This window comes from Astatotilapia calliptera, chromosome 16, assembly GCF_964374335.1.
Source record: "Astatotilapia calliptera chromosome 16, fAstCal68.1, whole genome shotgun sequence".
NCBI lineage: Eukaryota > Metazoa > Chordata > Actinopteri > Cichliformes > Cichlidae > Astatotilapia > Astatotilapia calliptera.
Window position 1 is genome coordinate 16,178,030 of NC_137437.1, and position 23,739 is coordinate 16,201,768.

At 37.5% G+C, this 23,739-nt stretch overlaps 2 protein-coding genes across 2 annotated transcripts; both read left to right on the top strand.

Annotated features, from left to right (window-relative positions):
* The first annotated feature begins 10,540 nt into the window (after nt 1-10,540).
* Nucleotides 10,541-13,640, top strand: LOC113008005 (uncharacterized). The gene is made up of 2 exons (XM_026145104.2): nt 10,541-11,601; nt 13,233-13,640. The coding sequence occupies exons 1-2, from the start codon at nt 10,829-10,831 to the stop codon at nt 13,375-13,377; spliced, it is 918 nt and encodes a 305-aa protein (XP_026000889.2). The 5' UTR covers nt 10,541-10,828; the 3' UTR covers nt 13,378-13,640.
* Nucleotides 13,641-14,600: 960 nt separating this feature from the next.
* LOC145421176 (uncharacterized) lies at nt 14,601-17,717 on the top strand. The gene is made up of 2 exons (XM_080291070.1): nt 14,601-15,661; nt 17,293-17,717. The coding sequence occupies exons 1-2, from the start codon at nt 14,889-14,891 to the stop codon at nt 17,435-17,437; spliced, it is 918 nt and encodes a 305-aa protein (XP_080147196.1). The 5' UTR covers nt 14,601-14,888; the 3' UTR covers nt 17,438-17,717.
* Nucleotides 17,718-23,739: the final 6,022 nt, after the last annotated feature.

The following is a 23,739-nucleotide window of genomic DNA, read 5'->3' on the forward strand; positions in this document are numbered from 1 at the left end:
GGAATATCAGATTAGAACGGCCTCTAAAATATAATATTTAATTTATTAAATAAATCAAATGATTTACAGAAAATAAAATTCAAAAACACTTTCATTTTCACTGTATCTGTATGGCTATAGAGGAGCTGTTATTATTTTGCCTGTTTGTCAGTGCTGGTACGAACCCCGTTGGTGCTGTGTTGATCCTTTTGCAGAGGTTTGAAGTTTCTTTCGATAAATCTGAGTCAGTTTGGGTCGATGCTCAGTGTATTTTTCCACAACAATCTTGGTGACGAGGATAAGATTTCTTGAGTGATTTTTGTTCTCTACTTTCATTTTGATTCCAGGAAACCTGCAGGTAGACTCAATGAGTCTGAAAGAGCGCTTATGTCTGAGCAAAGTATGGAGAAGGCGAGTGCGTGGCAACTGAGATCAGACAGAGTCACCGCTGAAATCTCAATTATTAAAGAATCCAGAGTGGAGAGCGGCTGAGACCAACTTGAATTTCAGATTTTATTGAGGGTTTTTAAGGGGCAAGTATGATTAAGAACTGTAAAGTTACCCGGCGTTTGGTAAGGGTGTCAGCCATTCAGAGAAGTTCTGTAAACCGACAAGCACCTGATCAAACTACAAGGGTGCGCCTTGAGAGGTTCAAAGGTTTATTTTTATTCTTTTCATTGTTGGTTGTGGACATCTTAACTGTATAAACAACACACTGATTATACAGTTAAGATGTCCTTTTGTAATAATTACAGTTGGACCAAAATCAGCTCACAAAATGCTATAAGAAAGAAATGTTTTGATAAAATATAAAGTGTGGTAAGTGATAGTAAAATAATGAAATATATAAGAAAGTCAAATGTGTAAAATTATAAAATAATATTGCAAAACCTAGTATGAACCATAACTAAGGTTAAATTACTATGATGTCCGCCCCAAATTTGTCAACAGATGCTGGGATCACCAAAAATAGTGCCAGGAGTTTCATACAGATGTGGTGAGAAGTTTAGAGGCTCTTATAATGATTATGAATATTATATTGTAGTTTGGGGCTTTTAATGATTTCTCTAACTTTACAGTATACATTTTAATGACTTTAAAAAGGAAGAATTGGGTGCAGAAGTTTGAATTTATTCACACAGGGTAAAAAGTATACATACAAGCTCAAGTATACCCATATGGAAAAGAAATAGAAAAAACTTATAAAAGACTTGCATAAGATGTGGCCTACTTCATATAGTGAATCATATAAGGCTTATGCGATTCACTCATGAAGGTGGCCACTTTCTCATTACTTTCATATATTGTTTTAGTAAGTATCCAAAATATACAAGTTTCATGTATATAATTTTTCAAGGGATCTTATATCTGTTTTCACTCTTGTATGCTTTTCATACAAGTTTCACACAAGACAGATACAGACTTTATAAGATGTATATATATATCGTTTCCATATGGGTATGCATGCACCCCACCTTAAGCTATATTAAGATAACAATGAATTAATATCAGTAGATATGAATACAAACTTCAGTCTAAGTAAAAACAAACCCCAACAACTTTTAATCGTACTCAGCTTGAATCTGAATAAAAAGAAGCAAAATAAAAAATATCTATTTCCTGATGCCTACATTAAAATTTAGGGAACACCTAAAATGTCCAATTGTAATTTGATATACAATGAAAAATTACAGTCTTTGAATTATGCATTTATTTAAGCAAATACAAAATAATTTGAAAATATCATGTGGTGAAATTATTATTAACCAGTCTGCTTTAAGAACAACAGTTACAATGGGTAATTTAAACTAATAGTTTATGCCATTTAAATGTCATGCAGCTGTGTCAGAGATTAGCTTAAACCCCGCCCCCAAACCTTTGAAGGTTCAACGTCAAAGAAAAGTGGATGACGTCACAGTGGCTGCAGCCGAACGTGGGCGGGGCTTAAACCTATATAAAGGAGCCGTCCAGACTCCCAAGCATTTGGTTTACAAAGAGCACACATGCCTAGTCCAACTCCAACCAGCCAACAATTTATTTCCTCTTCTACATTTCAGAGTCAGAGAAATAGTAATACAAACTTAAACATGACAACTCCACACAGTAACACCTCAGTGGAAACATGGAAGTCCTTAAGTGACCACTTTTTTGGTACAATTGTACCACAGTGGCAATCTCTGCAGTTCAACCCAGAGTACTGCAACACTGAGCTGCCTTCCACTTTGCTGAAAGACATGTTGAAACTTTGTTCCATGTTAGAGGACGCAATGGACACAACCGTGGAGAAGGGAGATCCAGTGTCCACGCAGAATAATGAGCTCTCTCTTCACTCAGTGCAAACAGAGTCCCCTGAGCAAACAGAAGAAACAGGAGCAAAGGACAGCATCCTGAAAGAAATTTCTGTAGATGACCACTGTGATAAAGAAGAAACAGAAACTCCAGGACTGGAGGACTCTTCAGACTCAAAAAACCTCAAGCTGCATTTGACTGCAGAGGAGAGCAGTCTTGATGAAACATCCACAGATGACAGTGAAAACAGAGAAATTCTAACACTGCATCGTGTACCTGCACCACCTTGCGTATATCCAGATATTTTAATAGGTTTCAGCTGTGAGTCATCTGAGGAAGAAGCGTCTGTGTCATCCCAGATGTTTCCTCCTCAAACCCTCACCGCAGCCACAGTAGAACCGAAGAAGAGCTGTTTGAAGGAAAACTACTCAAAAGACTTGGACAACATAGAAGCTTTCCCCCTGGAAAAGCCTGTGAAGAATGCTATACATGTGTCAGTCGGTAATGGTGATTCAGATATTGGTTCTTATGATGTCACTCTGGCATCTGATTATCTGTCTGAAGAAAAGATTTGTGTTTATAAAGTTATTCAGTTGGTAGTTTCAGAGGCCACAAGCAAAGCCTCGTCTAAATACAAGGACTTCACACGGTGCTCGACTCTGGACTCCAACAGCGATCGTCTGCTTGAAAAAATCTGGCCTCAGATTGACGAGAAAGATTTGGATCTATCTCCAAAAACGCTGACCAATATCAACAAGGACATTTTCACCAATCTTTGCAAAGCACATAACTGCAAGGAGAAGTATTTGATTTTATGTCTGAGGGAACAGCTTGACGATATTACTGTCCCAACATTTACAAAACACCTGTTGGCCTTACCAAAAAGAGTACTCACTATATATAAAAACCGAGAAGAGTACGTAAAAGTTGTTGAAAGTTTCACTAAAGATTTGGTTCTGCACGCTATAAGCAACGCAAATGAGGCAAGGAAATTGCCTCCAGGGGCAGATAAAGCCATCATGAACAGGTTTACCCACAGGATTTGGGCTAAAATTTTGTCCCAAAAGCTTAAAATGTCCTTAGAGAACACTGAAGAAGTCAGTGTGAAAGTGTACAATGAACTCCGGCAAAAGTGGAAAAATCCAAACACTGTCCTGGAGTTAATGTTTAATGGCCAAGACAATATTGACAACGTGATTGTCAAAAGTTTCAAAAGAAATGCCCCATTGAAGAGACCTAATTTCTTCTCTAGGGTTTTCTCACGAACACGTTAAAGTTTACCTGACACCTGCATCTAAAAAGCTGCGTTTTCAAAAATACCTGGGTACATGTGGACGTAGCCTAGATGCATTACATTTTTATTATAATTCTTCATTGTTAATGTTAAAACCAGACTACTTTAAAATAATTGTCTCATGAACCACCTGGTTGATAATAATTTCACCACATTACATTATAACATTTTTCTGTCCTTTATCCCGTCTTCCTTCTCTCACCCCAACCGGTCGCAGCAGATGGCCGCCCCTCCCTGAGCCTGGTTCTGCTGGAGGTTTCTTCCTGTTAAAAGGGAGTTTTTCCTTCCCACTGTCGCCAAAGTGCTTGCTCACAGGGGGTTTTCTCACGAACACGTTAAAGTTTACCTGACACCTGCATCTAAAAAGCTGCGTTTTCAAAAATACCTGGGTACATGTGGACGTAGCCTAGATGCATTACATTTTTATTATAATTCTTCATTGTTAATGTTAAAACCAGACTACTTTAAAATAATTGTCTCATGAACCACCTGGTTGATAATAATTTCACCACATTACATTATAGCATTTTTCTGTCCTTTATTCCGTCTTCCTTCTCTCACCCCAACCGGTCGCAGCAGATGGCCGCCCCTCCCTGAGCCTGGTTCTGCTGGAGGTTTCTTCCTGTTAAAAGGGAGTTTTTCCTTCCCACTGTCGCCAAAGTGCTTGCTCACAGGGGGTCATATGATTGTTGGGTTCTGTACTATTGTAGGGTCTACCTTACAATAGAAAGCGCCTTGAGGCAACTGTTGTTGTGATTAGGCGCTATATAAATAAAATTGAATTGAATTCAAATAAAAATGAATTTTAAAAAAAGTTTTAAAAGTGTACTTAGTTTTATTTGCTGTCAATTTGCCTAGAATGGAATATCAGATTAGAACGGCCTCTAAAATATAATATTTAATTTATTAAATAAATCAAATGATTTACAGAAAATAAAATTCAAAAACACTTTCATTTTCACTGTATCTGTATGGCTATAGAGGAGCTGTTATTATTTTGCCTGTTTGTCAGTGCTGGTACGAACCCCGTTGGTGCTGTGTTGATCCTTTTGCAGAGGTTTGAAGTTTCTTTCGATAAATCTGAGTCAGTTTGGGTCGATGCTCAGTGTATTTTTCCACAACAATCTTGGTGACGAGGATGAGATTTCTTGAGTGATTTTTGTTCTCTACTTTCATTTTGATTCCAGGAAACCTGCAGGTAGACTCAATGAGTCTGAAAGAGCGCTTATGTCCGAGCAAAGTATGGAGAAGGCGAGTGCGTGGCAACTGAGATCAGACAGAGTCACCGCTGAAATCTCAATTATTAAAGAATCCAGAGTGGAGAGCGGCTGAGACCAACTTGAATTTCAGATTTTATTGAGGGTTTTTAAGGGGCAAGTATGATTAAGAAATGTAAACTTACCCGGCGTTTGGTAAGGGTGTCAGCCATTCAGAGAAGTTCTGTAAACCGACAAGCACCTGATCAAACTACAAGGGTGCGCCTTGAGAGGTTCAAAGGTTTATTTTTATTCTTTTCATTGTTGGTTGTGGACATCTTAACTGTATAAACAACACACTGATTATACAGTTAAGATGTCCTTTTGTAATAATTACAGTTGGACCAAAATCAGCTCACAAAATGCTATAAGAAATAAATGTTTTGATAAAATATAAAGTGTGGTAAGTGATAGTAAAATAATGAAATATATAAGAAAGTCAAATGTGTAAAATTATAAAATAATATTGCAAAACCTAGTATGAACCATAACTAAGGTTAAATTACTATGATGTCCGCCCCAAATTTGTCAACAGATGCTGGGATCACCAAAAATAGTGCCAGGAGTTTCATACAGATGTGGTGAGAAGTTTAGAGGCTCTTATAATGATTATGAATATTATATTGTAGTTTGGGGCTTTTAATGATTTCTCTAACTTTACAGTATACATTTTAATGACTTTAAAAAGGAAGAATTGGGTGCAGAAGTTTGAATTTATTCACACAGGGTAAAAAGTATACATACAAGCTCAAGTATACCCATATGGAAAAGAAATAGAAAAAACTTATAAAAGACTTGCATAAGATGTGGCCTACTTCATATAGTGAATCATATAAGGCTTATGCGATTCACTCATGAAGGTGGCCACTTTCTCATTACTTTCATATATTGTTTTAGTAATTATCCAAAATATACAAGTTTCATGTATATAATTTTTCAAGGGATCTTATATCTGTTTTCACTCTTGTATGCTTTTCATACAAGTTTCACACAAGACAGATACAGACTTTATAAGATGTATATATATATCGTTTCCATATGGGTATGCATGCACCCCACCTTAAGCTATATTAAGATAACAATGAATTAATATCAGTAGATATGAATACAAACTTCAGTCTAAGTAAAAACAAACCCCAACAACTTTTAATCGTACTCAGCTTGAATCTGAATAAAAAGAAGCAAAATAAAAAATATCTATTTCCTGATGCCTACATTAAAATTTAGGGAACACCTAAAATGTCCAATTGTAATTTGATATACAATGAAAAATTACAGTCTTTGAATTATGCATTTATTTAAGCAAATACAAAATAATTTGAAAATATCATGTGGTGAAATTATTATTAACCAGTCTGCTTTAAGAACAACAGTTACAATGGGTAATTTAAACTAATAGTTTATGCCATTTAAATGTCATGCAGCTGTGTCAGAGATTAGCTTAAACCCCGCCCCCAAACCTTTGAAGGTTCAACGTCAAAGAAAAGTGGATGACGTCACAGTGGCTGCAGCCGAACGTGGGCGGGGCTTAAACCTATATAAAGGAGCCGTCCAGACTCCCAAGCATTTGGTTTACAAAGAGCACACATGCCTAGTCCAACTCCAACCAGCCAACAATTTATTTCCTCTTCTACATTTCAGAGTCAGAGAAATAGTAATACAAACTTAAACATGACAACTCCACACAGTAACACCTCAGTGGAAACATGGAAGTCCTTAAGTGACCACTTTTTTGGTACAATTGTACCACAGTGGCAATCTCTGCAGTTCAACCCAGAGTACTGCAACACTGAGCTGCCTTCCACTTTGCTGAAAGACATGTTGAAACTTTGTTCCATGTTAGAGGACGCAATGGACACAACCGTGGAGAAGGGAGATCCAGTGTCCACGCAGAATAATGAGCTCTCTCTTCACTCAGTGCAAACAGAGTCCCCTGAGCAAACAGAAGAAACAGGAGCAAAGGACAGCATCCTGAAAGAAATTTCTGTAGATGACCACTGTGATAAAGAAGAAACAGAAACTCCAGGACTGGAGGACTCTTCAGACTCAAAAAACCTCAAGCTGCATTTGACTGCAGAGGAGAGCAGTCTTGATGAAACATCCACAGATGACAGTGAAAACAGAGAAATTCTAACACTGCATCGTGTACCTGCACCACCTTGCGTATATCCAGATATTTTAATAGGTTTCAGCTGTGAGTCATCTGAGGAAGAAGCGTCTGTGTCATCCCAGATGTTTCCTCCTCAAACCCTCACCGCAGCCACAGTAGAACCGAAGAAGAGCTGTTTGAAGGAAAACTACTCAAAAGACTTGGACAACATAGAAGCTTTCCCCCTGGAAAAGCCTGTGAAGAATGCTATACATGTGTCAGTCGGTAATGGTGATTCAGATATTGGTTCTTATGATGTCACTCTGGCATCTGATTATCTGTCTGAAGAAAAGATTTGTGTTTATAAAGTTATTCAGTTGGTAGTTTCAGAGGCCACAAGCAAAGCCTCGTCTAAATACAAGGACTTCACACGGTGCTCGACTCTGGACTCCAACAGCGATCGTCTGCTTGAAAAAATCTGGCCTCAGATTGACGAGAAAGATTTGGATCTATCTCCAAAAACGCTGACCAATATCAACAAGGACATTTTCACCAATCTTTGCAAAGCACATAACTGCAAGGAGAAGTATTTGATTTTATGTCTGAGGGAACAGCTTGACGATATTACTGTCCCAACATTTACAAAACACCTGTTGGCCTTACCAAAAAGAGTACTCACTATATATAAAAACCGAGAAGAGTACGTAAAAGTTGTTGAAAGTTTCACTAAAGATTTGGTTCTGCACGCTATAAGCAACGCAAATGAGGCAAGGAAATTGCCTCCAGGGGCAGATAAAGCCATCATGAACAGGTTTACCCACAGGATTTGGGCTAAAATTTTGTCCCAAAAGCTTAAAATGTCCTTAGAGAACACTGAAGAAGTCAGTGTGAAAGTGTACAATGAACTCCGGCAAAAGTGGAAAAATCCAAACACTGTCCTGGAGTTAATGTTTAATGGCCAAGACAATATTGACAACGTGATTGTCAAAAGTTTCAAAAGAAATGCCCCATTGAAGAGACCTAATTTCTTCTCTAGGGTTTTCTCACGAACACGTTAAAGTTTACCTGACACCTGCATCTAAAAAGCTGCGTTTTCAAAAATACCTGGGTACATGTGGACGTAGCCTAGATGCATTACATTTTTATTATAATTCTTCATTGTTAATGTTAAAACCAGACTACTTTAAAATAATTGTCTCATGAACCACCTGGTTGATAATAATTTCACCACATTACATTATAACATTTTTCTGTCCTTTATCCCGTCTTCCTTCTCTCACCCCAACCGGTCGCAGCAGATGGCCGCCCCTCCCTGAGCCTGGTTCTGCTGGAGGTTTCTTCCTGTTAAAAGGGAGTTTTTCCTTCCCACTGTCGCCAAAGTGCTTGCTCACAGGGGGTTTTCTCACGAACACGTTAAAGTTTACCTGACACCTGCATCTAAAAAGCTGCGTTTTCAAAAATACCTGGGTACATGTGGACGTAGCCTAGATGCATTACATTTTTATTATAATTCTTCATTGTTAATGTTAAAACCAGACTACTTTAAAATAATTGTCTCATGAACCACCTGGTTGATAATAATTTCACCACATTACATTATAGCATTTTTCTGTCCTTTATTCCGTCTTCCTTCTCTCACCCCAACCGGTCGCAGCAGATGGCCGCCCCTCCCTGAGCCTGGTTCTGCTGGAGGTTTCTTCCTGTTAAAAGGGAGTTTTTCCTTCCCACTGTCGCCAAAGTGCTTGCTCACAGGGGGTCATATGATTGTTGGGTTCTGTACTATTGTAGGGTCTACCTTACAATAGAAAGCGCCTTGAGGCAACTGTTGTTGTGATTAGGCGCTATATAAATAAAATTGAATTGAATTCAAATAAAAATGAATTTTAAAAAAAGTTTTAAAAGTGTACTTAGTTTTATTTGCTGTCAATTTGCCTAGAATGGAATATCAGATTAGAACGGCCTCTAAAATATAATATTTAATTTATTAAATAAATCAAATGATTTACAGAAAATAAAATTCAAAAACACTTTCATTTTCACTGTATCTGTATGGCTATAGAGGAGCTGTTATTATTTTGCCTGTTTGTCAGTGCTGGTACGAACCCCGTTGGTGCTGTGTTGATCCTTTTGCAGAGGTTTGAAGTTTCTTTCGATAAATCTGAGTCAGTTTGGGTCGATGCTCAGTGTATTTTTCCACAACAATCTTGGTGACGAGGATGAGATTTCTTGAGTGATTTTTGTTCTCTACTTTCATTTTGATTCCAGGAAACCTGCAGGTAGACTCAATGAGTCTGAAAGAGCGCTTATGTCCGAGCAAAGTATGGAGAAGGCGAGTGCGTGGCAACTGAGATCAGACAGAGTCACCGCTGAAATCTCAATTATTAAAGAATCCAGAGTGGAGAGCGGCTGAGACCAACTTGAATTTCAGATTTTATTGAGGGTTTTTAAGGGGCAAGTATGATTAAGAAATGTAAACTTACCCGGCGTTTGGTAAGGGTGTCAGCCATTCAGAGAAGTTCTGTAAACCGACAAGCACCTGATCAAACTACAAGGGTGCGCCTTGAGAGGTTCAAAGGTTTATTTTTATTCTTTTCATTGTTGGTTGTGGACATCTTAACTGTATAAACAACACACTGATTATACAGTTAAGATGTCCTTTTGTAATAATTACAGTTGGACCAAAATCAGCTCACAAAATGCTATAAGAAATAAATGTTTTGATAAAATATAAAGTGTGGTAAGTGATAGTAAAATAATGAAATATATAAGAAAGTCAAATGTGTAAAATTATAAAATAATATTGCAAAACCTAGTATGAACCATAACTAAGGTTAAATTACTATGATGTCCGCCCCAAATTTGTCAACAGATGCTGGGATCACCAAAAATAGTGCCAGGAGTTTCATACAGATGTGGTGAGAAGTTTAGAGGCTCTTATAATGATTATGAATATTATATTGTAGTTTGGGGCTTTTAATGATTTCTCTAACTTTACAGTATACATTTTAATGACTTTAAAAAGGAAGAATTGGGTGCAGAAGTTTGAATTTATTCACACAGGGTAAAAAGTATACATACAAGCTCAAGTATACCCATATGGAAAAGAAATAGAAAAAACTTATAAAAGACTTGCATAAGATGTGGCCTACTTCATATAGTGAATCATATAAGGCTTATGCGATTCACTCATGAAGGTGGCCACTTTCTCATTACTTTCATATATTGTTTTAGTAATTATCCAAAATATACAAGTTTCATGTATATAATTTTTCAAGGGATCTTATATCTGTTTTCACTCTTGTATGCTTTTCATACAAGTTTCACACAAGACAGATACAGACTTTATAAGATGTATATATATATCGTTTCCATATGGGTATGCATGCACCCCACCTTAAGCTATATTAAGATAACAATGAATTAATATCAGTAGATATGAATACAAACTTCAGTCTAAGTAAAAACAAACCCCAACAACTTTTAATCGTACTCAGCTTGAATCTGAATAAAAAGAAGCAAAATAAAAAATATCTATTTCCTGATGCCTACATTAAAATTTAGGGAACACCTAAAATGTCCAATTGTAATTTGATATACAATGAAAAATTACAGTCTTTGAATTATGCATTTATTTAAGCAAATACAAAATAATTTGAAAATATCATGTGGTGAAATTATTATTAACCAGTCTGCTTTAAGAACAACAGTTACAATGGGTAATTTAAACTAATAGTTTATGCCATTTAAATGTCATGCAGCTGTGTCAGAGATTAGCTTAAACCCCGCCCCCAAACCTTTGAAGGTTCAACGTCAAAGAAAAGTGGATGACGTCACAGTGGCTGCAGCCGAACGTGGGCGGGGCTTAAACCTATATAAAGGAGCCGTCCAGACTCCCAAGCATTTGGTTTACAAAGAGCACACATGCCTAGTCCAACTCCAACCAGCCAACAATTTATTTCCTCTTCTACATTTCAGAGTCAGAGAAATAGTAATACAAACTTAAACATGACAACTCCACACAGTAACACCTCAGTGGAAACATGGAAGTCCTTAAGTGACCACTTTTTTGGTACAATTGTACCACAGTGGCAATCTCTGCAGTTCAACCCAGAGTACTGCAACACTGAGCTGCCTTCCACTTTGCTGAAAGACATGTTGAAACTTTGTTCCATGTTAGAGGACGCAATGGACACAACCGTGGAGAAGGGAGATCCAGTGTCCACGCAGAATAATGAGCTCTCTCTTCACTCAGTGCAAACAGAGTCCCCTGAGAAAACAGAAGAAACAGGAGCAAAGGACAGCATCCTGAAAGAAATTTCTGTAGATGACCACGGTGATAATGAAGAAACAGAAACTCCAGGACTGGAGGACTCTTCAGACTCAAAAAACCTCAAGCTGCATTTGACTGCAGAGGAGAGCAGTCTTGATAAAACATCCACAGCTGACAGTGAAAATTCCGAAATATCACTGCATCGTGCACCAACGCCACCTAACATATATCTAAATGTTTTTATTGGTTTTAGTGATTCATCTGAGGAAGAAGCGTCTGTGTCGTCCCAGATGTTTCTTCCTCAAACCCTCACCGCAGCCACAGTAGAACCGAAGAAGAGCTTTTTGAAGAAAAACTACTCAAAAGACTTGGACAACATAGAAGCTTCCCCCCTGGAAAAGCCTGTGAAGAAAACACTACATAGGTCAGTCCATAAGTCTGATTCAGATTTTGGTTCTTATGATGTCACTCTGGCATCTGATTATCTGTCTGAAGAAAAGATTTGTGTTTATAAAGTTATTCAGTTGGTAGTTTCAGAGGCCGCAGGCAAAGCCTCGTCTAAATACAAGGACTTCACACGGTGCCACAACTCCGACTCTATCAGCGATCGCCTGCTTGAAAAAATCTGGCCCCAGATTGACGAGAGGGATTTGGATCTATCTCCAAAAACGCTGACCAATATCAACAAGGACATTTTCACCAATCTTTGCAAAGCACATAACTGCAAGGAGAAGTATTTGATTTTATGTCTGAGGGAACAGCTTGACGATATTACTGTCCCAACATTTACAAAACACCTGTTGGCCTTACCAAAAAGAGTACTCACTATATATAAAAACCGAGAAGAGTACGTAAAAGTTGTTGAAAGCTTCACTAAAGATTTGGTTCTGCACGCTATAAGCAACGCAAATGAGGCAAGGAAATTGCCTCCAGGGGCAGATAAAGCCATCATGAACAGGTTTACCCACAGGATTTGGGCTAAAATTTTGTCCCAAAAGCTTAAAATGTCCTTAGAGAACACTGAAGAAGTCAGTGTGAAAGTGTACAATGAACTCCGGCAAAAGTGGAAAAATCCAAACACTGTCCTGGAGTTAATGTTTAATGGCCAAGACAATATTGAAAACGTGATTGTCAAAAGTTTCAAAAGAAATGCCCCATTGAAGAGACCTAATTTCTTCTCTAGGGTTTTCTCACGAACACGTTAAAGTTTACCTGACACCTGCATCTAAAAAGCTGCGTTTTCAAAAATACCTGGGTACATGTGGACGTAGCCTAGATGCATTACATTTTTATTATAATTCTTCATTGTTAATGTTAAAACCAGACTACTTTAAAATAATTGTCTCATGAACCACCTGGTTGATAATAATTTCACCACATTACATTATAACATTTTTCTGTCCTTTATCCCGTCTTCCTTCTCTCACCCCAACCGGTCGCAGCAGATGGCCGCCCCTCCCTGAGCCTGGTTCTGCTGGAGGTTTCTTCCTGTTAAAAGGGAGTTTTTCCTTCCCACTGTCGCCAAAGTGCTTGCTCACAGGGGGTCATATGATTGTTGGGTTCTGTACTATTGTAGGGTCTACCTTACAATAGAAAGCGCCTTGAGGCAACTGTTGTTGTGATTAGGCGCTATATAAATAAAATTGAATTGAATTCAAATAAAAATGAATAATAAAAAAAAAGTTTTAAAAGTGTACTTAGTTTTATTTGCTGTCAATTTGCCTAGAATGGAATATCAGATTAGAACGGCCTCTAAAATATAATATTTAATTTATTAAATAAATCAAATGATTTACAGAAAATAAAATTCAAAAACACTTTCATTTTCACTGTATCTGTATGGCTATAGAGGAGCTGTTATTATTTTGCCTGTTTGTCAGTGCTGGTACGAACCCCGTTGGTGCTGTGTTGATCCTTTTGCAGAGGTTTGAAGTTTCTTTCGATAAATCTGAGTCAGTTTGGGTCGATGCTCAGTGTATTTTTCCACAACAATCTTGGTGACGAGGATGAGATTTCTTGAGTGATTTTTGTTCTCTACTTTCATTTTGATTCCAGGAAACCTGCAGGTAGACTCAATGAGTCTGAAAGAGCGCTTATGTCTGAGCAAAGTATGGAGAAGGCGAGTGCGTGGCAACTGAGATCAGACAGAGTCACCGCTGAAATCTCAATTATTAAAGAATCCAGAGTGGAGAGCGGCTGAGACCAACTTGAATTTCAGATTTTATTGAGGGTTTTTAAGGGGCAAGTATGATTAAGAAATGTAAACTTACCCGGCGTTTGGTAAGGGTGTCAGCCATTCAGAGAAGTTCTGTAAACCGACAAGCACCTGATCAAACTACAAGGGTGCGCCTTGAGAGGTTCAAAGGTTTATTTTTATTCTTTTCATTGTTGGTTGTGGACATCTTAACTGTATAAACAACACACTGATTATACAGTTAAGATGTCCTTTTGTAATAATTACAGTTGGACCAAAATCAGCTCACAAAATGCTATAAGAAAGAAATGTTTTGATAAAATATAAAGTGTGGTAAGTGATAGTAAAATAATGAAATATATAAGAAAGTCAAATGTGTAAAATTATAAAATAATATTGCAAAACCTAGTATGAACCATAACTAAGGTTAAATTACTATGATGTCCGCCCCAAATTTGTCAACAGATGCTGGGATCACCAAAAATAGTGCCAGGAGTTTCATACAGATGTGGTGAGAAGTTTAGAGGCTCTTATAATGATTATGAATATTATATTGTAGTTTGGGGCTTTTAATGATTTCTCTAACTTTACAGTATACATTTTAATGACTTTAAAAAGGAAGAATTGGGTGCAGAAGTTTGAATTTATTCACACAGGGTAAAAAGTATACATACAAGCTCAAGTATACCCATATGGAAAAGAAATAGAAAAAACTTATAAAAGACTTGCATAAGATGTGGCCTACTTCATATAGTGAATCATATAAGGCTTATGCGATTCACTCATGAAGGTGGCCACTTTCTCATTACTTTCATATATTGTTTTAGTAAGTATCCAAAATATACAAGTTTCATGTATATAATTTTTCAAGGGATCTTATATCTGTTTTCACTCTTGTATGCTTTTCATACAAGTTTCACACAAGACAGATACAGACTTTATAAGATGTATATATATATCGTTTCCATATGGGTATGCATGCACCCCACCTTAAGCTATATTAAGATAACAATGAATTAATATCAGTAGATATGAATACAAACTTCAGTCTAAGTAAAAACAAACCCCAACAACTTTTAATCGTACTCAGCTTGAATCTGAATAAAAAGAAGCAAAATAAAAAATATCTATTTCCTGATGCCTACATTAAAATTTAGGGAACACCTAAAATGTCCAATTGTAATTTGATATACAATGAAAAATTACAGTCTTTGAATTATGCATTTATTTAAGCAAATACAAAATAATTTGAAAATATCATGTGGTGAAATTATTATTAACCAGTCTGCTTTAAGAACAACAGTTACAATGGGTAATTTAAACTAATAGTTTATGCCATTTAAATGTCATGCAGCTGTGTCAGAGATTAGCTTAAACCCCGCCCCCAAACCTTTGAAGGTTCAACGTCAAAGAAAAGTGGATGACGTCACAGTGGCTGCAGCCGAACGTGGGCGGGGCTTAAACCTATATAAAGGAGCCGTCCAGACTCCCAAGCATTTGGTTTACAAAGAGCACACATGCCTAGTCCAACTCCAACCAGCCAACAATTTATTTCCTCTTCTACATTTCAGAGTCAGAGAAATAGTAATACAAACTTAAACATGACAACTCCACACAGTAACACCTCAGTGGAAACATGGAAGTCCTTAAGTGACCACTTTTTTGGTACAATTGTACCACAGTGGCAATCTCTGCAGTTCAACCCAGAGTACTGCAACACTGAGCTGCCTTCCACTTTGCTGAAAGACATGTTGAAACTTTGTTCCATGTTAGAGGACGCAATGGACACAACCGTGGAGAAGGGAGATCCAGTGTCCACGCAGAATAATGAGCTCTCTCTTCACTCAGTGCAAACAGAGTCCCCTGAGAAAACAGAAGAAACAGGAGCAAAGGACAGCATCCTGAAAGAAATTTCTGTAGATGACCACTGTGATAAAGAAGAAACAGAAACTCCAGGACTGGAGGACTCTTCAGACTCAAAAAACCTCAAGCTGCATTTGACTGCAGAGGAGAGCAGTCTTGATAAAACATCCACAGCTGACAGTGAAAATTCCGAAATATCACTGCATCGTGCACCAACGCCACCTAACATATATCTAAATGTTTTTATTGGTTTTAGTGATTCATCTGAGGAAGAAGCGTCTGTGTCGTCCCAGATGTTTCTTCCTCAAACCCTCACCGCAGCCACAGTAGAACCGAAGAAGAGCTTTTTGAAGAAAAACTACTCAAAAGACTTGGACAACATAGAAGCTTCCCCCCTGGAAAAGCCTGTGAAGAAAACACTACATAGGTCAGTCCATAAGTCTGATTCAGATTTTGGTTCTTATGATGTCACTCTGGCATCTGATTATCTGTCTGAAGAAAAGATTTGTGTTTATAAAGTTATTCAGTTGGTAGTTTCAGAGGCCGCAGGCAAAGCCTCGTCTAAATACAAGGACTTCACACGGTGCCACAACTCCGACTCTATCAGCGATCGCCTGCTTGAAAAAATCTGGCCTCAGATTGACGAGAGGGATTTGGATCTATCTCCAAAAACGCTGACCAATATCAACAAGGACATTTTCACCAATCTTTGCAAAGCACATAACTGCAAGGAGAAGTATTTGATTTTATGTCTGAGGGAACAGCTTGACGATATTACTGTCCCAACATTTACAAAACACCTGTTGGCCTTACCAAAAAGAGTACTCACTATATATAAAAACCGAGAAGAGTACGTAAAAGTTGTTGAAAGCTTCACTAAAGATTTGGTTCTGCACGCTATAAGCAACGCAAATGAGGCAAGGAAATTGCCTCCAGGGGCAGATAAAGCCATCATGAACAGGTTTACCCACAGGATTTGGGCTAAAATTTTGTCCCAAAAGCTTAAAATGTCCTTAGAGAACACTGAAGAAGTCAGTGTGAAAGTGTACAATGAACTCCGGCAAAAGTGGAAAAATCCAAACACTGTCCTGGAGTTAATGTTTAATGGCCAAGACAATATTGAAAACGTGATTGTCAAAAGTTTCAAAAGAAATGCCCCATTGAAGAGACCTAATTTCTTCTCTAGGGTTTTCTCACGAACACGTTAAAGTTTACCTGACACCTGCATCTAAAAAGCTGCGTTTTCAAAAATACCTGGGTACATGTGGACGTAGCCTAGATGCATTACATTTTTATTATAATTCTTCATTGTTAATGTTAAAACCAGACTACTTTAAAATAATTGTCTCATGAACCACCTGGTTGATAATAATTTCACCACATTACATTATAACATTTTTCTGTCCTTTATCCCGTCTTCCTTCTCTCACCCCAACCGGTCGCAGCAGATGGCCGCCCCTCCCTGAGCCTGGTTCTGCTGGAGGTTTCTTCCTGTTAAAAGGGAGTTTTTCCTTCCCACTGTCGCCAAAGTGCTTGCTCACAGGGGGTCATATGATTGTTGGGTTCTGTACTATTGTAGGGTCTACCTTACAATAGAAAGCGCCTTGAGGCAACTGTTGTTGTGATTAGGCGCTATATAAATAAAATTGAATTGAATTCAAATAAAAATGAATAATAAAAAAAAAGTTTTAAAAGTGTACTTAGTTTTATTTGCTGTCAATTTGCCTAGAATGGAATATCAGATTAGAACGGCCTCTAAAATATAATATTTAATTTATTAAATAAATCAAATGATTTACAGAAAATAAAATTCAAAAACACTTTCATTTTCACTGTATCTGTATGGCTATAGAGGAGCTGTTATTATTTTGCCTGTTTGTCAGTGCTGGTACGAACCCCGTTGGTGCTGTGTTGATCCTTTTGCAGAGGTTTGAAGTTTCTTTCGATAAATCTGAGTCAGTTTGGGTCGATGCTCAGTGTATTTTTCCACAACAATCTTGGTGACGAGGATAAGATTTCTTGAGTGATTTTTGTTCTCTACTTTCATTTTGATTCCAGGAAACCTGCAGGTAGACTCAATGAGTCTGAAAGAGCGCTTATGTCTGAGCAAAGTATGGAGAAGGCGAGTGCGTGGCAACTGAGATCAGACAGAGTCACCGCTGAAATCTCAATTATTAAAGAATCCAGAGTGGAGAGCGGCTGAGACCAACTTGAATTTCAGATTTTATTGAGGGTTTTTAAGGGGCAAGTATGATTAAGAACTGTAAAGTTACCCGGCGTTTGGTAAGGGTGTCAGCCATTCAGAGAAGTTCTGTAAACCGACAAGCACCTGATCAAACTACAAGGGTGCGCCTTGAGAGGTTCAAAGGTTTATTTTTATTCTTTTCATTGTTGGTTGTGGACATCTTAACTGTATAAACAACACACTGATTATACAGTTAAGATGTCCTTTTGTAATAATTACAGTTGGACCAAAATCAGCTCACAAAATGCTATAAGAAAGAAATGTTTTGATAAAATATAAAGTGTGGTAAGTGATAGTAAAATAATGAAATATATAAGAAAGTCAAATGTGTAAAATTATAAAATAATATTGCAAAACCTAGTATGAACCATAACTAAGGTTAAATTACTATGATGTCCGCCCCAAATTTGTCAACAGATGCTGGGATCACCAAAAATAGTGCCAGGAGTTTCATACAGATGTGGTGAGAAGTTTAGAGGCTCTTATAATGATTATGAATATTATATTGTAGTTTGGGGCTTTTAATGATTTCTCTAACTTTACAGTATACATTTTAATGACTTTAAAAAGGAAGAATTGGGTGCAGAAGTTTGAATTTATTCACACAGGGTAAAAAGTATACATACAAGCTCAAGTATACCCATATGGAAAAGAAATAGAAAAAACTTATAAAAGACTTGCATAAGATGTGGCCTACTTCATATAGTGAATCATATAAGGCTTATGCGATTCACTCATGAAGGTGGCCACTTTCTCATTACTTTCATATATTGTTTTAGTAAGTATCCAAAATATACAAGTTTCATGTATATAATTTTTCAAGGGATCTTATATCTGTTTTCACTCTTGTATGCTTTTCATACAAGTTTCACACAAGACAGATACAGACTTTATAAGATGTATATATATATCGTTTCCATATGGGTATGCATGCACCCCACCTTAAGCTATATTAAGATAACAATGAATTAATATCAGTAGATATGAATACAAACTTCAGTCTAAGTAAAAACAAACCCCAACAACTTTTAATCGTACTCAGCTTGAATCTGAATAAAAAGAAGCAAAATAAAAAATATCTATTTCCTGATGCCTACATTAAAATTTAGGGAACACCTAAAATGTCCAATTGTAATTTGATATACAATGAAAAATTACAGTCTTTGAATTATGCATTTATTTAAGCAAATACAAAATAATTTGAAAATATCATGTGGTGAAATTATTATTAACCAGTCTGCTTTAAGAACAACAGTTACAATGGGTAATTTAAACTAATAGTTTATGCCATTTAAATGTCATGCAGCTGTGTCAGAGATTAGCTTAAACCCCGCCCCCAAACCTTTGAAGGTTCAACGTCAAAGAAAAGTGGATGACGTCACAGTGGCTGCAGCCGAACGTGGGCGGGGCTTAAACCTATATAAAGGAGCCGTCCAGACTCTCAAGCATTTGGTTTACAAAGAGCACACATGCCTAGTCCAACTCCAACCAGCCAACAATTTATTTCCTCTTCTACATTTCAGAGTCAGAGAAATAGTAATACAAACTTAAACATGACAACTCCACACAGTAACACCTCAGTGGAAACATGGAAGTCCTTAAGTGACCACTTTTTTGGTACAATTGTACCACAGTGGCAATCTCTGCAGTTCAACCCAGAGTACTGCAACACTGAGCTGCCTTCCACTTTGCTGAAAGACATGTTGAAACTTTGTTCCATGTTAGAGGACGCAATGGACACAACCGTGGAGAAGGGAGATCCAGTGTCCACGCAGAATAATGAGCTCTCTCTTCACTCAGTGCAAACAGAGTCCCCTGAGCAAACAGAAGAAACAGGAGCAAAGGACAGCATCCTGAAAGAAATTTCTGTAGATGACCACTGTGATAAAGAAGAAACAGAAACTCCAGGACTGGAGGACTCTTCAGACTCAAAAAACCTCAAGCTGCATTTGACTGCAGAGGAGAGCAGTCTTGATGAAACATCCACAGATGACAGTGAAAACAGAGAAATTCTAACACTGCATCGTGTACCTGCACCACCTTGCGTATATCCAGATATTTTAATAGGTTTCAGCTGTGAGTCATCTGAGGAAGAAGCGTCTGTGTCGTCCCAGATGTTTCCTCCTCAAACCCTCACCGCAGCCACAGTAGAACCGAAGAAGAGCTGTTTGAAGGAAAACTACTCAAAAGACTTGGACAACATAGAAGCTTTCCCCCTGGAAAAGCCTGTGAAGAATGCTATACATGTGTCAGTCGGTAATGGTGATTCAGATATTGGTTCTTATGATGTCACTCTGGCATCTGATTATCTGTCTGAAGAAAAGATTTGTGTTTATAAAGTTATTCAGTTGGTAGTTTCAGAGGCCACAAGCAAAGCCTCGTCTAAATACAAGGACTTCACACGGTGCTCGACTCTGGACTCCAACAGCGATCGTCTGCTTGAAAAAATCTGGCCTCAGATTGACGAGAAAGATTTGGATCTATCTCCAAAAACGCTGACCAATATCAACAAGGACATTTTCACCAATCTTTGCAAAGCACATAACTGCAAGGAGAAGTATTTGATTTTATGTCTGAGGGAACAGCTTGACGATATTACTGTCCCAACATTTACAAAACACCTGTTGGCCTTACCAAAAAGAGTACTCACTATATATAAAAACCGAGAAGAGTACGTAAAAGTTGTTGAAAGTTTCACTAAAGATTTGGTTCTGCACGCTATAAGCAACGCAAATGAGGCAAGGAAATTGCCTCCAGGGGCAGATAAAGCCATCATGAACAGGTTTACCCACAGGATTTGGGCTAAAATTTTGTCCCAAAAGCTTAAAATGTCCTTAGAGAACACTGAAGAAGTCAGTGTGAAAGTGTACAATGAACTCCGGCAAAAGTGGAAAAATCCAAACACTGTCCTGGAGTTAATGTTTAATGGCCAAGACAATATTGACAACGTGATTGTCAAAAGTTTCAAAAGAAATGCCCCATTGAAGAGACCTAATTTCTTCTCTAGGGTTTTCTCACGAACACGTTAAAGTTTACCTGACACCTGCATCTAAAAAGCTGCGTTTTCAAAAATACCTGGGTACATGTGGACGTAGCCTAGATGCATTACATTTTTATTATAATTCTTCATTGTTAATGTTAAAACCAGACTACTTTAAAATAATTGTCTCATGAACCACCTGGTTGATAATAATTTCACCACATTACATTATAACATTTTTCTGTCCTTTATCCCGTCTTCCTTCTCTCACCCCAACCGGTCGCAGCAGATGGCCGCCCCTCCCTGAGCCTGGTTCTGCTGGAGGTTTCTTCCTGTTAAAAGGGAGTTTTTCCTTCCCACTGTCGCCAAAGTGCTTGCTCACAGGGGGTTTTCTCACGAACACGTTAAAGTTTACCTGACACCTGCATCTAAAAAGCTGCGTTTTCAAAAATACCTGGGTACATGTGGACGTAGCCTAGATGCATTACATTTTTATTATAATTCTTCATTGTTAATGTTAAAACCAGACTACTTTAAAATAATTGTCTCATGAACCACCTGGTTGATAATAATTTCACCACATTACATTATAGCATTTTTCTGTCCTTTATTCCGTCTTCCTTCTCTCACCCCAACCGGTCGCAGCAGATGGCCGCCCCTCCCTGAGCCTGGTTCTGCTGGAGGTTTCTTCCTGTTAAAAGGGAGTTTTTCCTTCCCACTGTCGCCAAAGTGCTTGCTCACAGGGGGTCATATGATTGTTGGGTTCTGTACTATTGTAGGGTCTACCTTACAATAGAAAGCGCCTTGAGGCAACTGTTGTTGTGATTAGGCGCTATATAAATAAAATTGAATTGAATTCAAATAAAAATGAATTTTAAAAAAAGTTTTAAAAGTGTACTTAGTTTTATTTGCTGTCAATTTGCCTAGAATGGAATATCAGATTAGAACGGCCTCTAAAATATAATATTTAATTTATTAAATAAATCAAATGATTTACAGAAAATAAAATTCAAAAACACTTTCATTTTCACTGTATCTGTATGGCTATAGAGGAGCTGTTATTATTTTGCCTGTTTGTCAGTGCTGGTACGAACCCCGTTGGTGCTGTGTTGATCCTTTTGCAGAGGTTTGAAGTTTCTTTCGATAAATCTGAGTCAGTTTGGGTCGATGCTCAGTGTATTTTTCCACAACAATCTTGGTGACGAGGATGAGATTTCTTGAGTGATTTTTGTTCTCTACTTTCATTTTGATTCCAGGAAACCTGCAGGTAGACTCAATGAGTCTGAAAGAGCGCTTATGTCTGAGCAAAGTATGGAGAAGGCGAGTGCGTGGCAACTGAGATCAGACAGAGTCACCGCTGAAATCTCAATTATTAAAGAATCCAGAGTGGAGAGCGGCTGAGACCAACTTGAATTTCAGATTTTATTGAGGGTTTTTAAGGGGCAAGTATGATTAAGAAATGTAAACTTACCCGGCGTTTGGTAAGGGTGTCAGCCATTCAGAGAAGTTCTGTAAACCGACAAGCACCTGATCAAACTACAAGGGTGCGCCTTGAGAGGTTCAAAGGTTTATTTTTATTCTTTTCATTGTTGGTTGTGGACATCTTAACTGTATAAACAACACACTGATTATACAGTTAAGATGTCCTTTTGTAATAATTACAGTTGGACCAAAATCAGCTCACAAAATGCTATAAGAAATAAATGTTTTGATAAAATATAAAGTGTGGTAAGTGATAGTAAAATAATGAAATATATAAGAAAGTCAAATGTGTAAAATTATAAAATAATATTGCAAAACCTAGTATGAACCATAACTAAGGTTAAATTACTATGATGTCCGCCCCAAATTTGTCAACAGATGCTGGGATCACCAAAAATAGTGCCAGGAGTTTCATACAGATGTGGTGAGAAGTTTAGAGGCTCTTATAATGATTATGAATATTATATTGTAGTTTGGGGCTTTTAATGATTTCTCTAACTTTACAGTATACATTTTAATGACTTTAAAAAGGAAGAATTGGGTGCAGAAGTTTGAATTTATTCACACAGGGTAAAAAGTATACATACAAGCTCAAGTATACCCATATGGAAAAGAAATAGAAAAAACTTATAAAAGACTTGCATAAGATGTGGCCTACTTCATATAGTGAATCATATAAGGCTTATGCGATTCACTCATGAAGGTGGCCACTTTCTCATTACTTTCATATATTGTTTTAGTAAGTATCCAAAATATACAAGTTTCATGTATATAATTTTTCAAGGGATCTTATATCTGTTTTCACTCTTGTATGCTTTTCATACAAGTTTCACACAAGACAGATACAGACTTTATAAGATGTATATATATATCGTTTCCATATGGGTATGCATGCACCCCACCTTAAGCTATATTAAGATAACAATGAATTAATATCAGTAGATATGAATACAAACTTCAGTCTAAGTAAAAACAAACCCCAACAACTTTTAATCGTACTCAGCTTGAATCTGAATAAAAAGAAGCAAAATAAAAAATATCTATTTCCTGATGCCTACATTAAAATTTAGGGAACACCTAAAATGTCCAATTGTAATTTGATATACAATGAAAAATTACAGTCTTTGAATTATGCATTTATTTAAGCAAATACAAAATAATTTGAAAATATCATGTGGTGAAATTATTATTAACCAGTCTGCTTTAAGAACAACAGTTACAATGGGTAATTTAAACTAATAGTTTATGCCATTTAAATGTCATGCAGCTGTGTCAGAGATTAGCTTAAACCCCGCCCCCAAACCTTTGAAGGTTCAACGTCAAAGAAAAGTGGATGACGTCACAGTGGCTGCAGCCGAACGTGGGCGGGGCTTAAACCTATATAAAGGAGCCGTCCAGACTCTCAAGCATTTGGTTTACAAAGAGCACACATGCCTAGTCCAACTCCAACCAGCCAACAATTTATTTCCTCTTCTACATTTCAGAGTCAGAGAAATAGTAATACAAACTTAAACATGACAACTCCACACAGTAACACCTCAGTGGAAACATGGAAGTCCTTAAGTGACCACTTTTTTGGTACAATTGTACCACAGTGGCAATCTCTGCAGTTCAACCCAGAGTACTGCAACACTGAGCTGCCTTCCACTTTGCTGAAAGACATGTTGAAACTTTGTTCCATGTTAGAGGACGCAATGGACACAACCGTGGAGAAGGGAGATCCAGTGTCCACGCAGAATAATGAGCTCTCTCTTCACTCAGTGCAAACAGAGTCCCCTGAGAAAACAGAAGAAACAGG

Coding starts and splice junctions, on each gene's coding strand:
- LOC145421176 (XM_080291070.1), top strand. CDS start 14,889: ATGCCTAGTCCAACTCCAACCAGCCAACAATTTATTTCCTCTTCTACA. Junction 15,662..17,292: donor GTGAAGAAAACACTACATAG/GTCAGTCCATAA, acceptor TTTTGATTCCAG/GAAACCTGCAGGTAGACTCA.
- LOC113008005 (XM_026145104.2), top strand. CDS start 10,829: ATGCCTAGTCCAACTCCAACCAGCCAACAATTTATTTCCTCTTCTACA. Junction 11,602..13,232: donor GTGAAGAAAACACTACATAG/GTCAGTCCATAA, acceptor TTTTGATTCCAG/GAAACCTGCAGGTAGACTCA.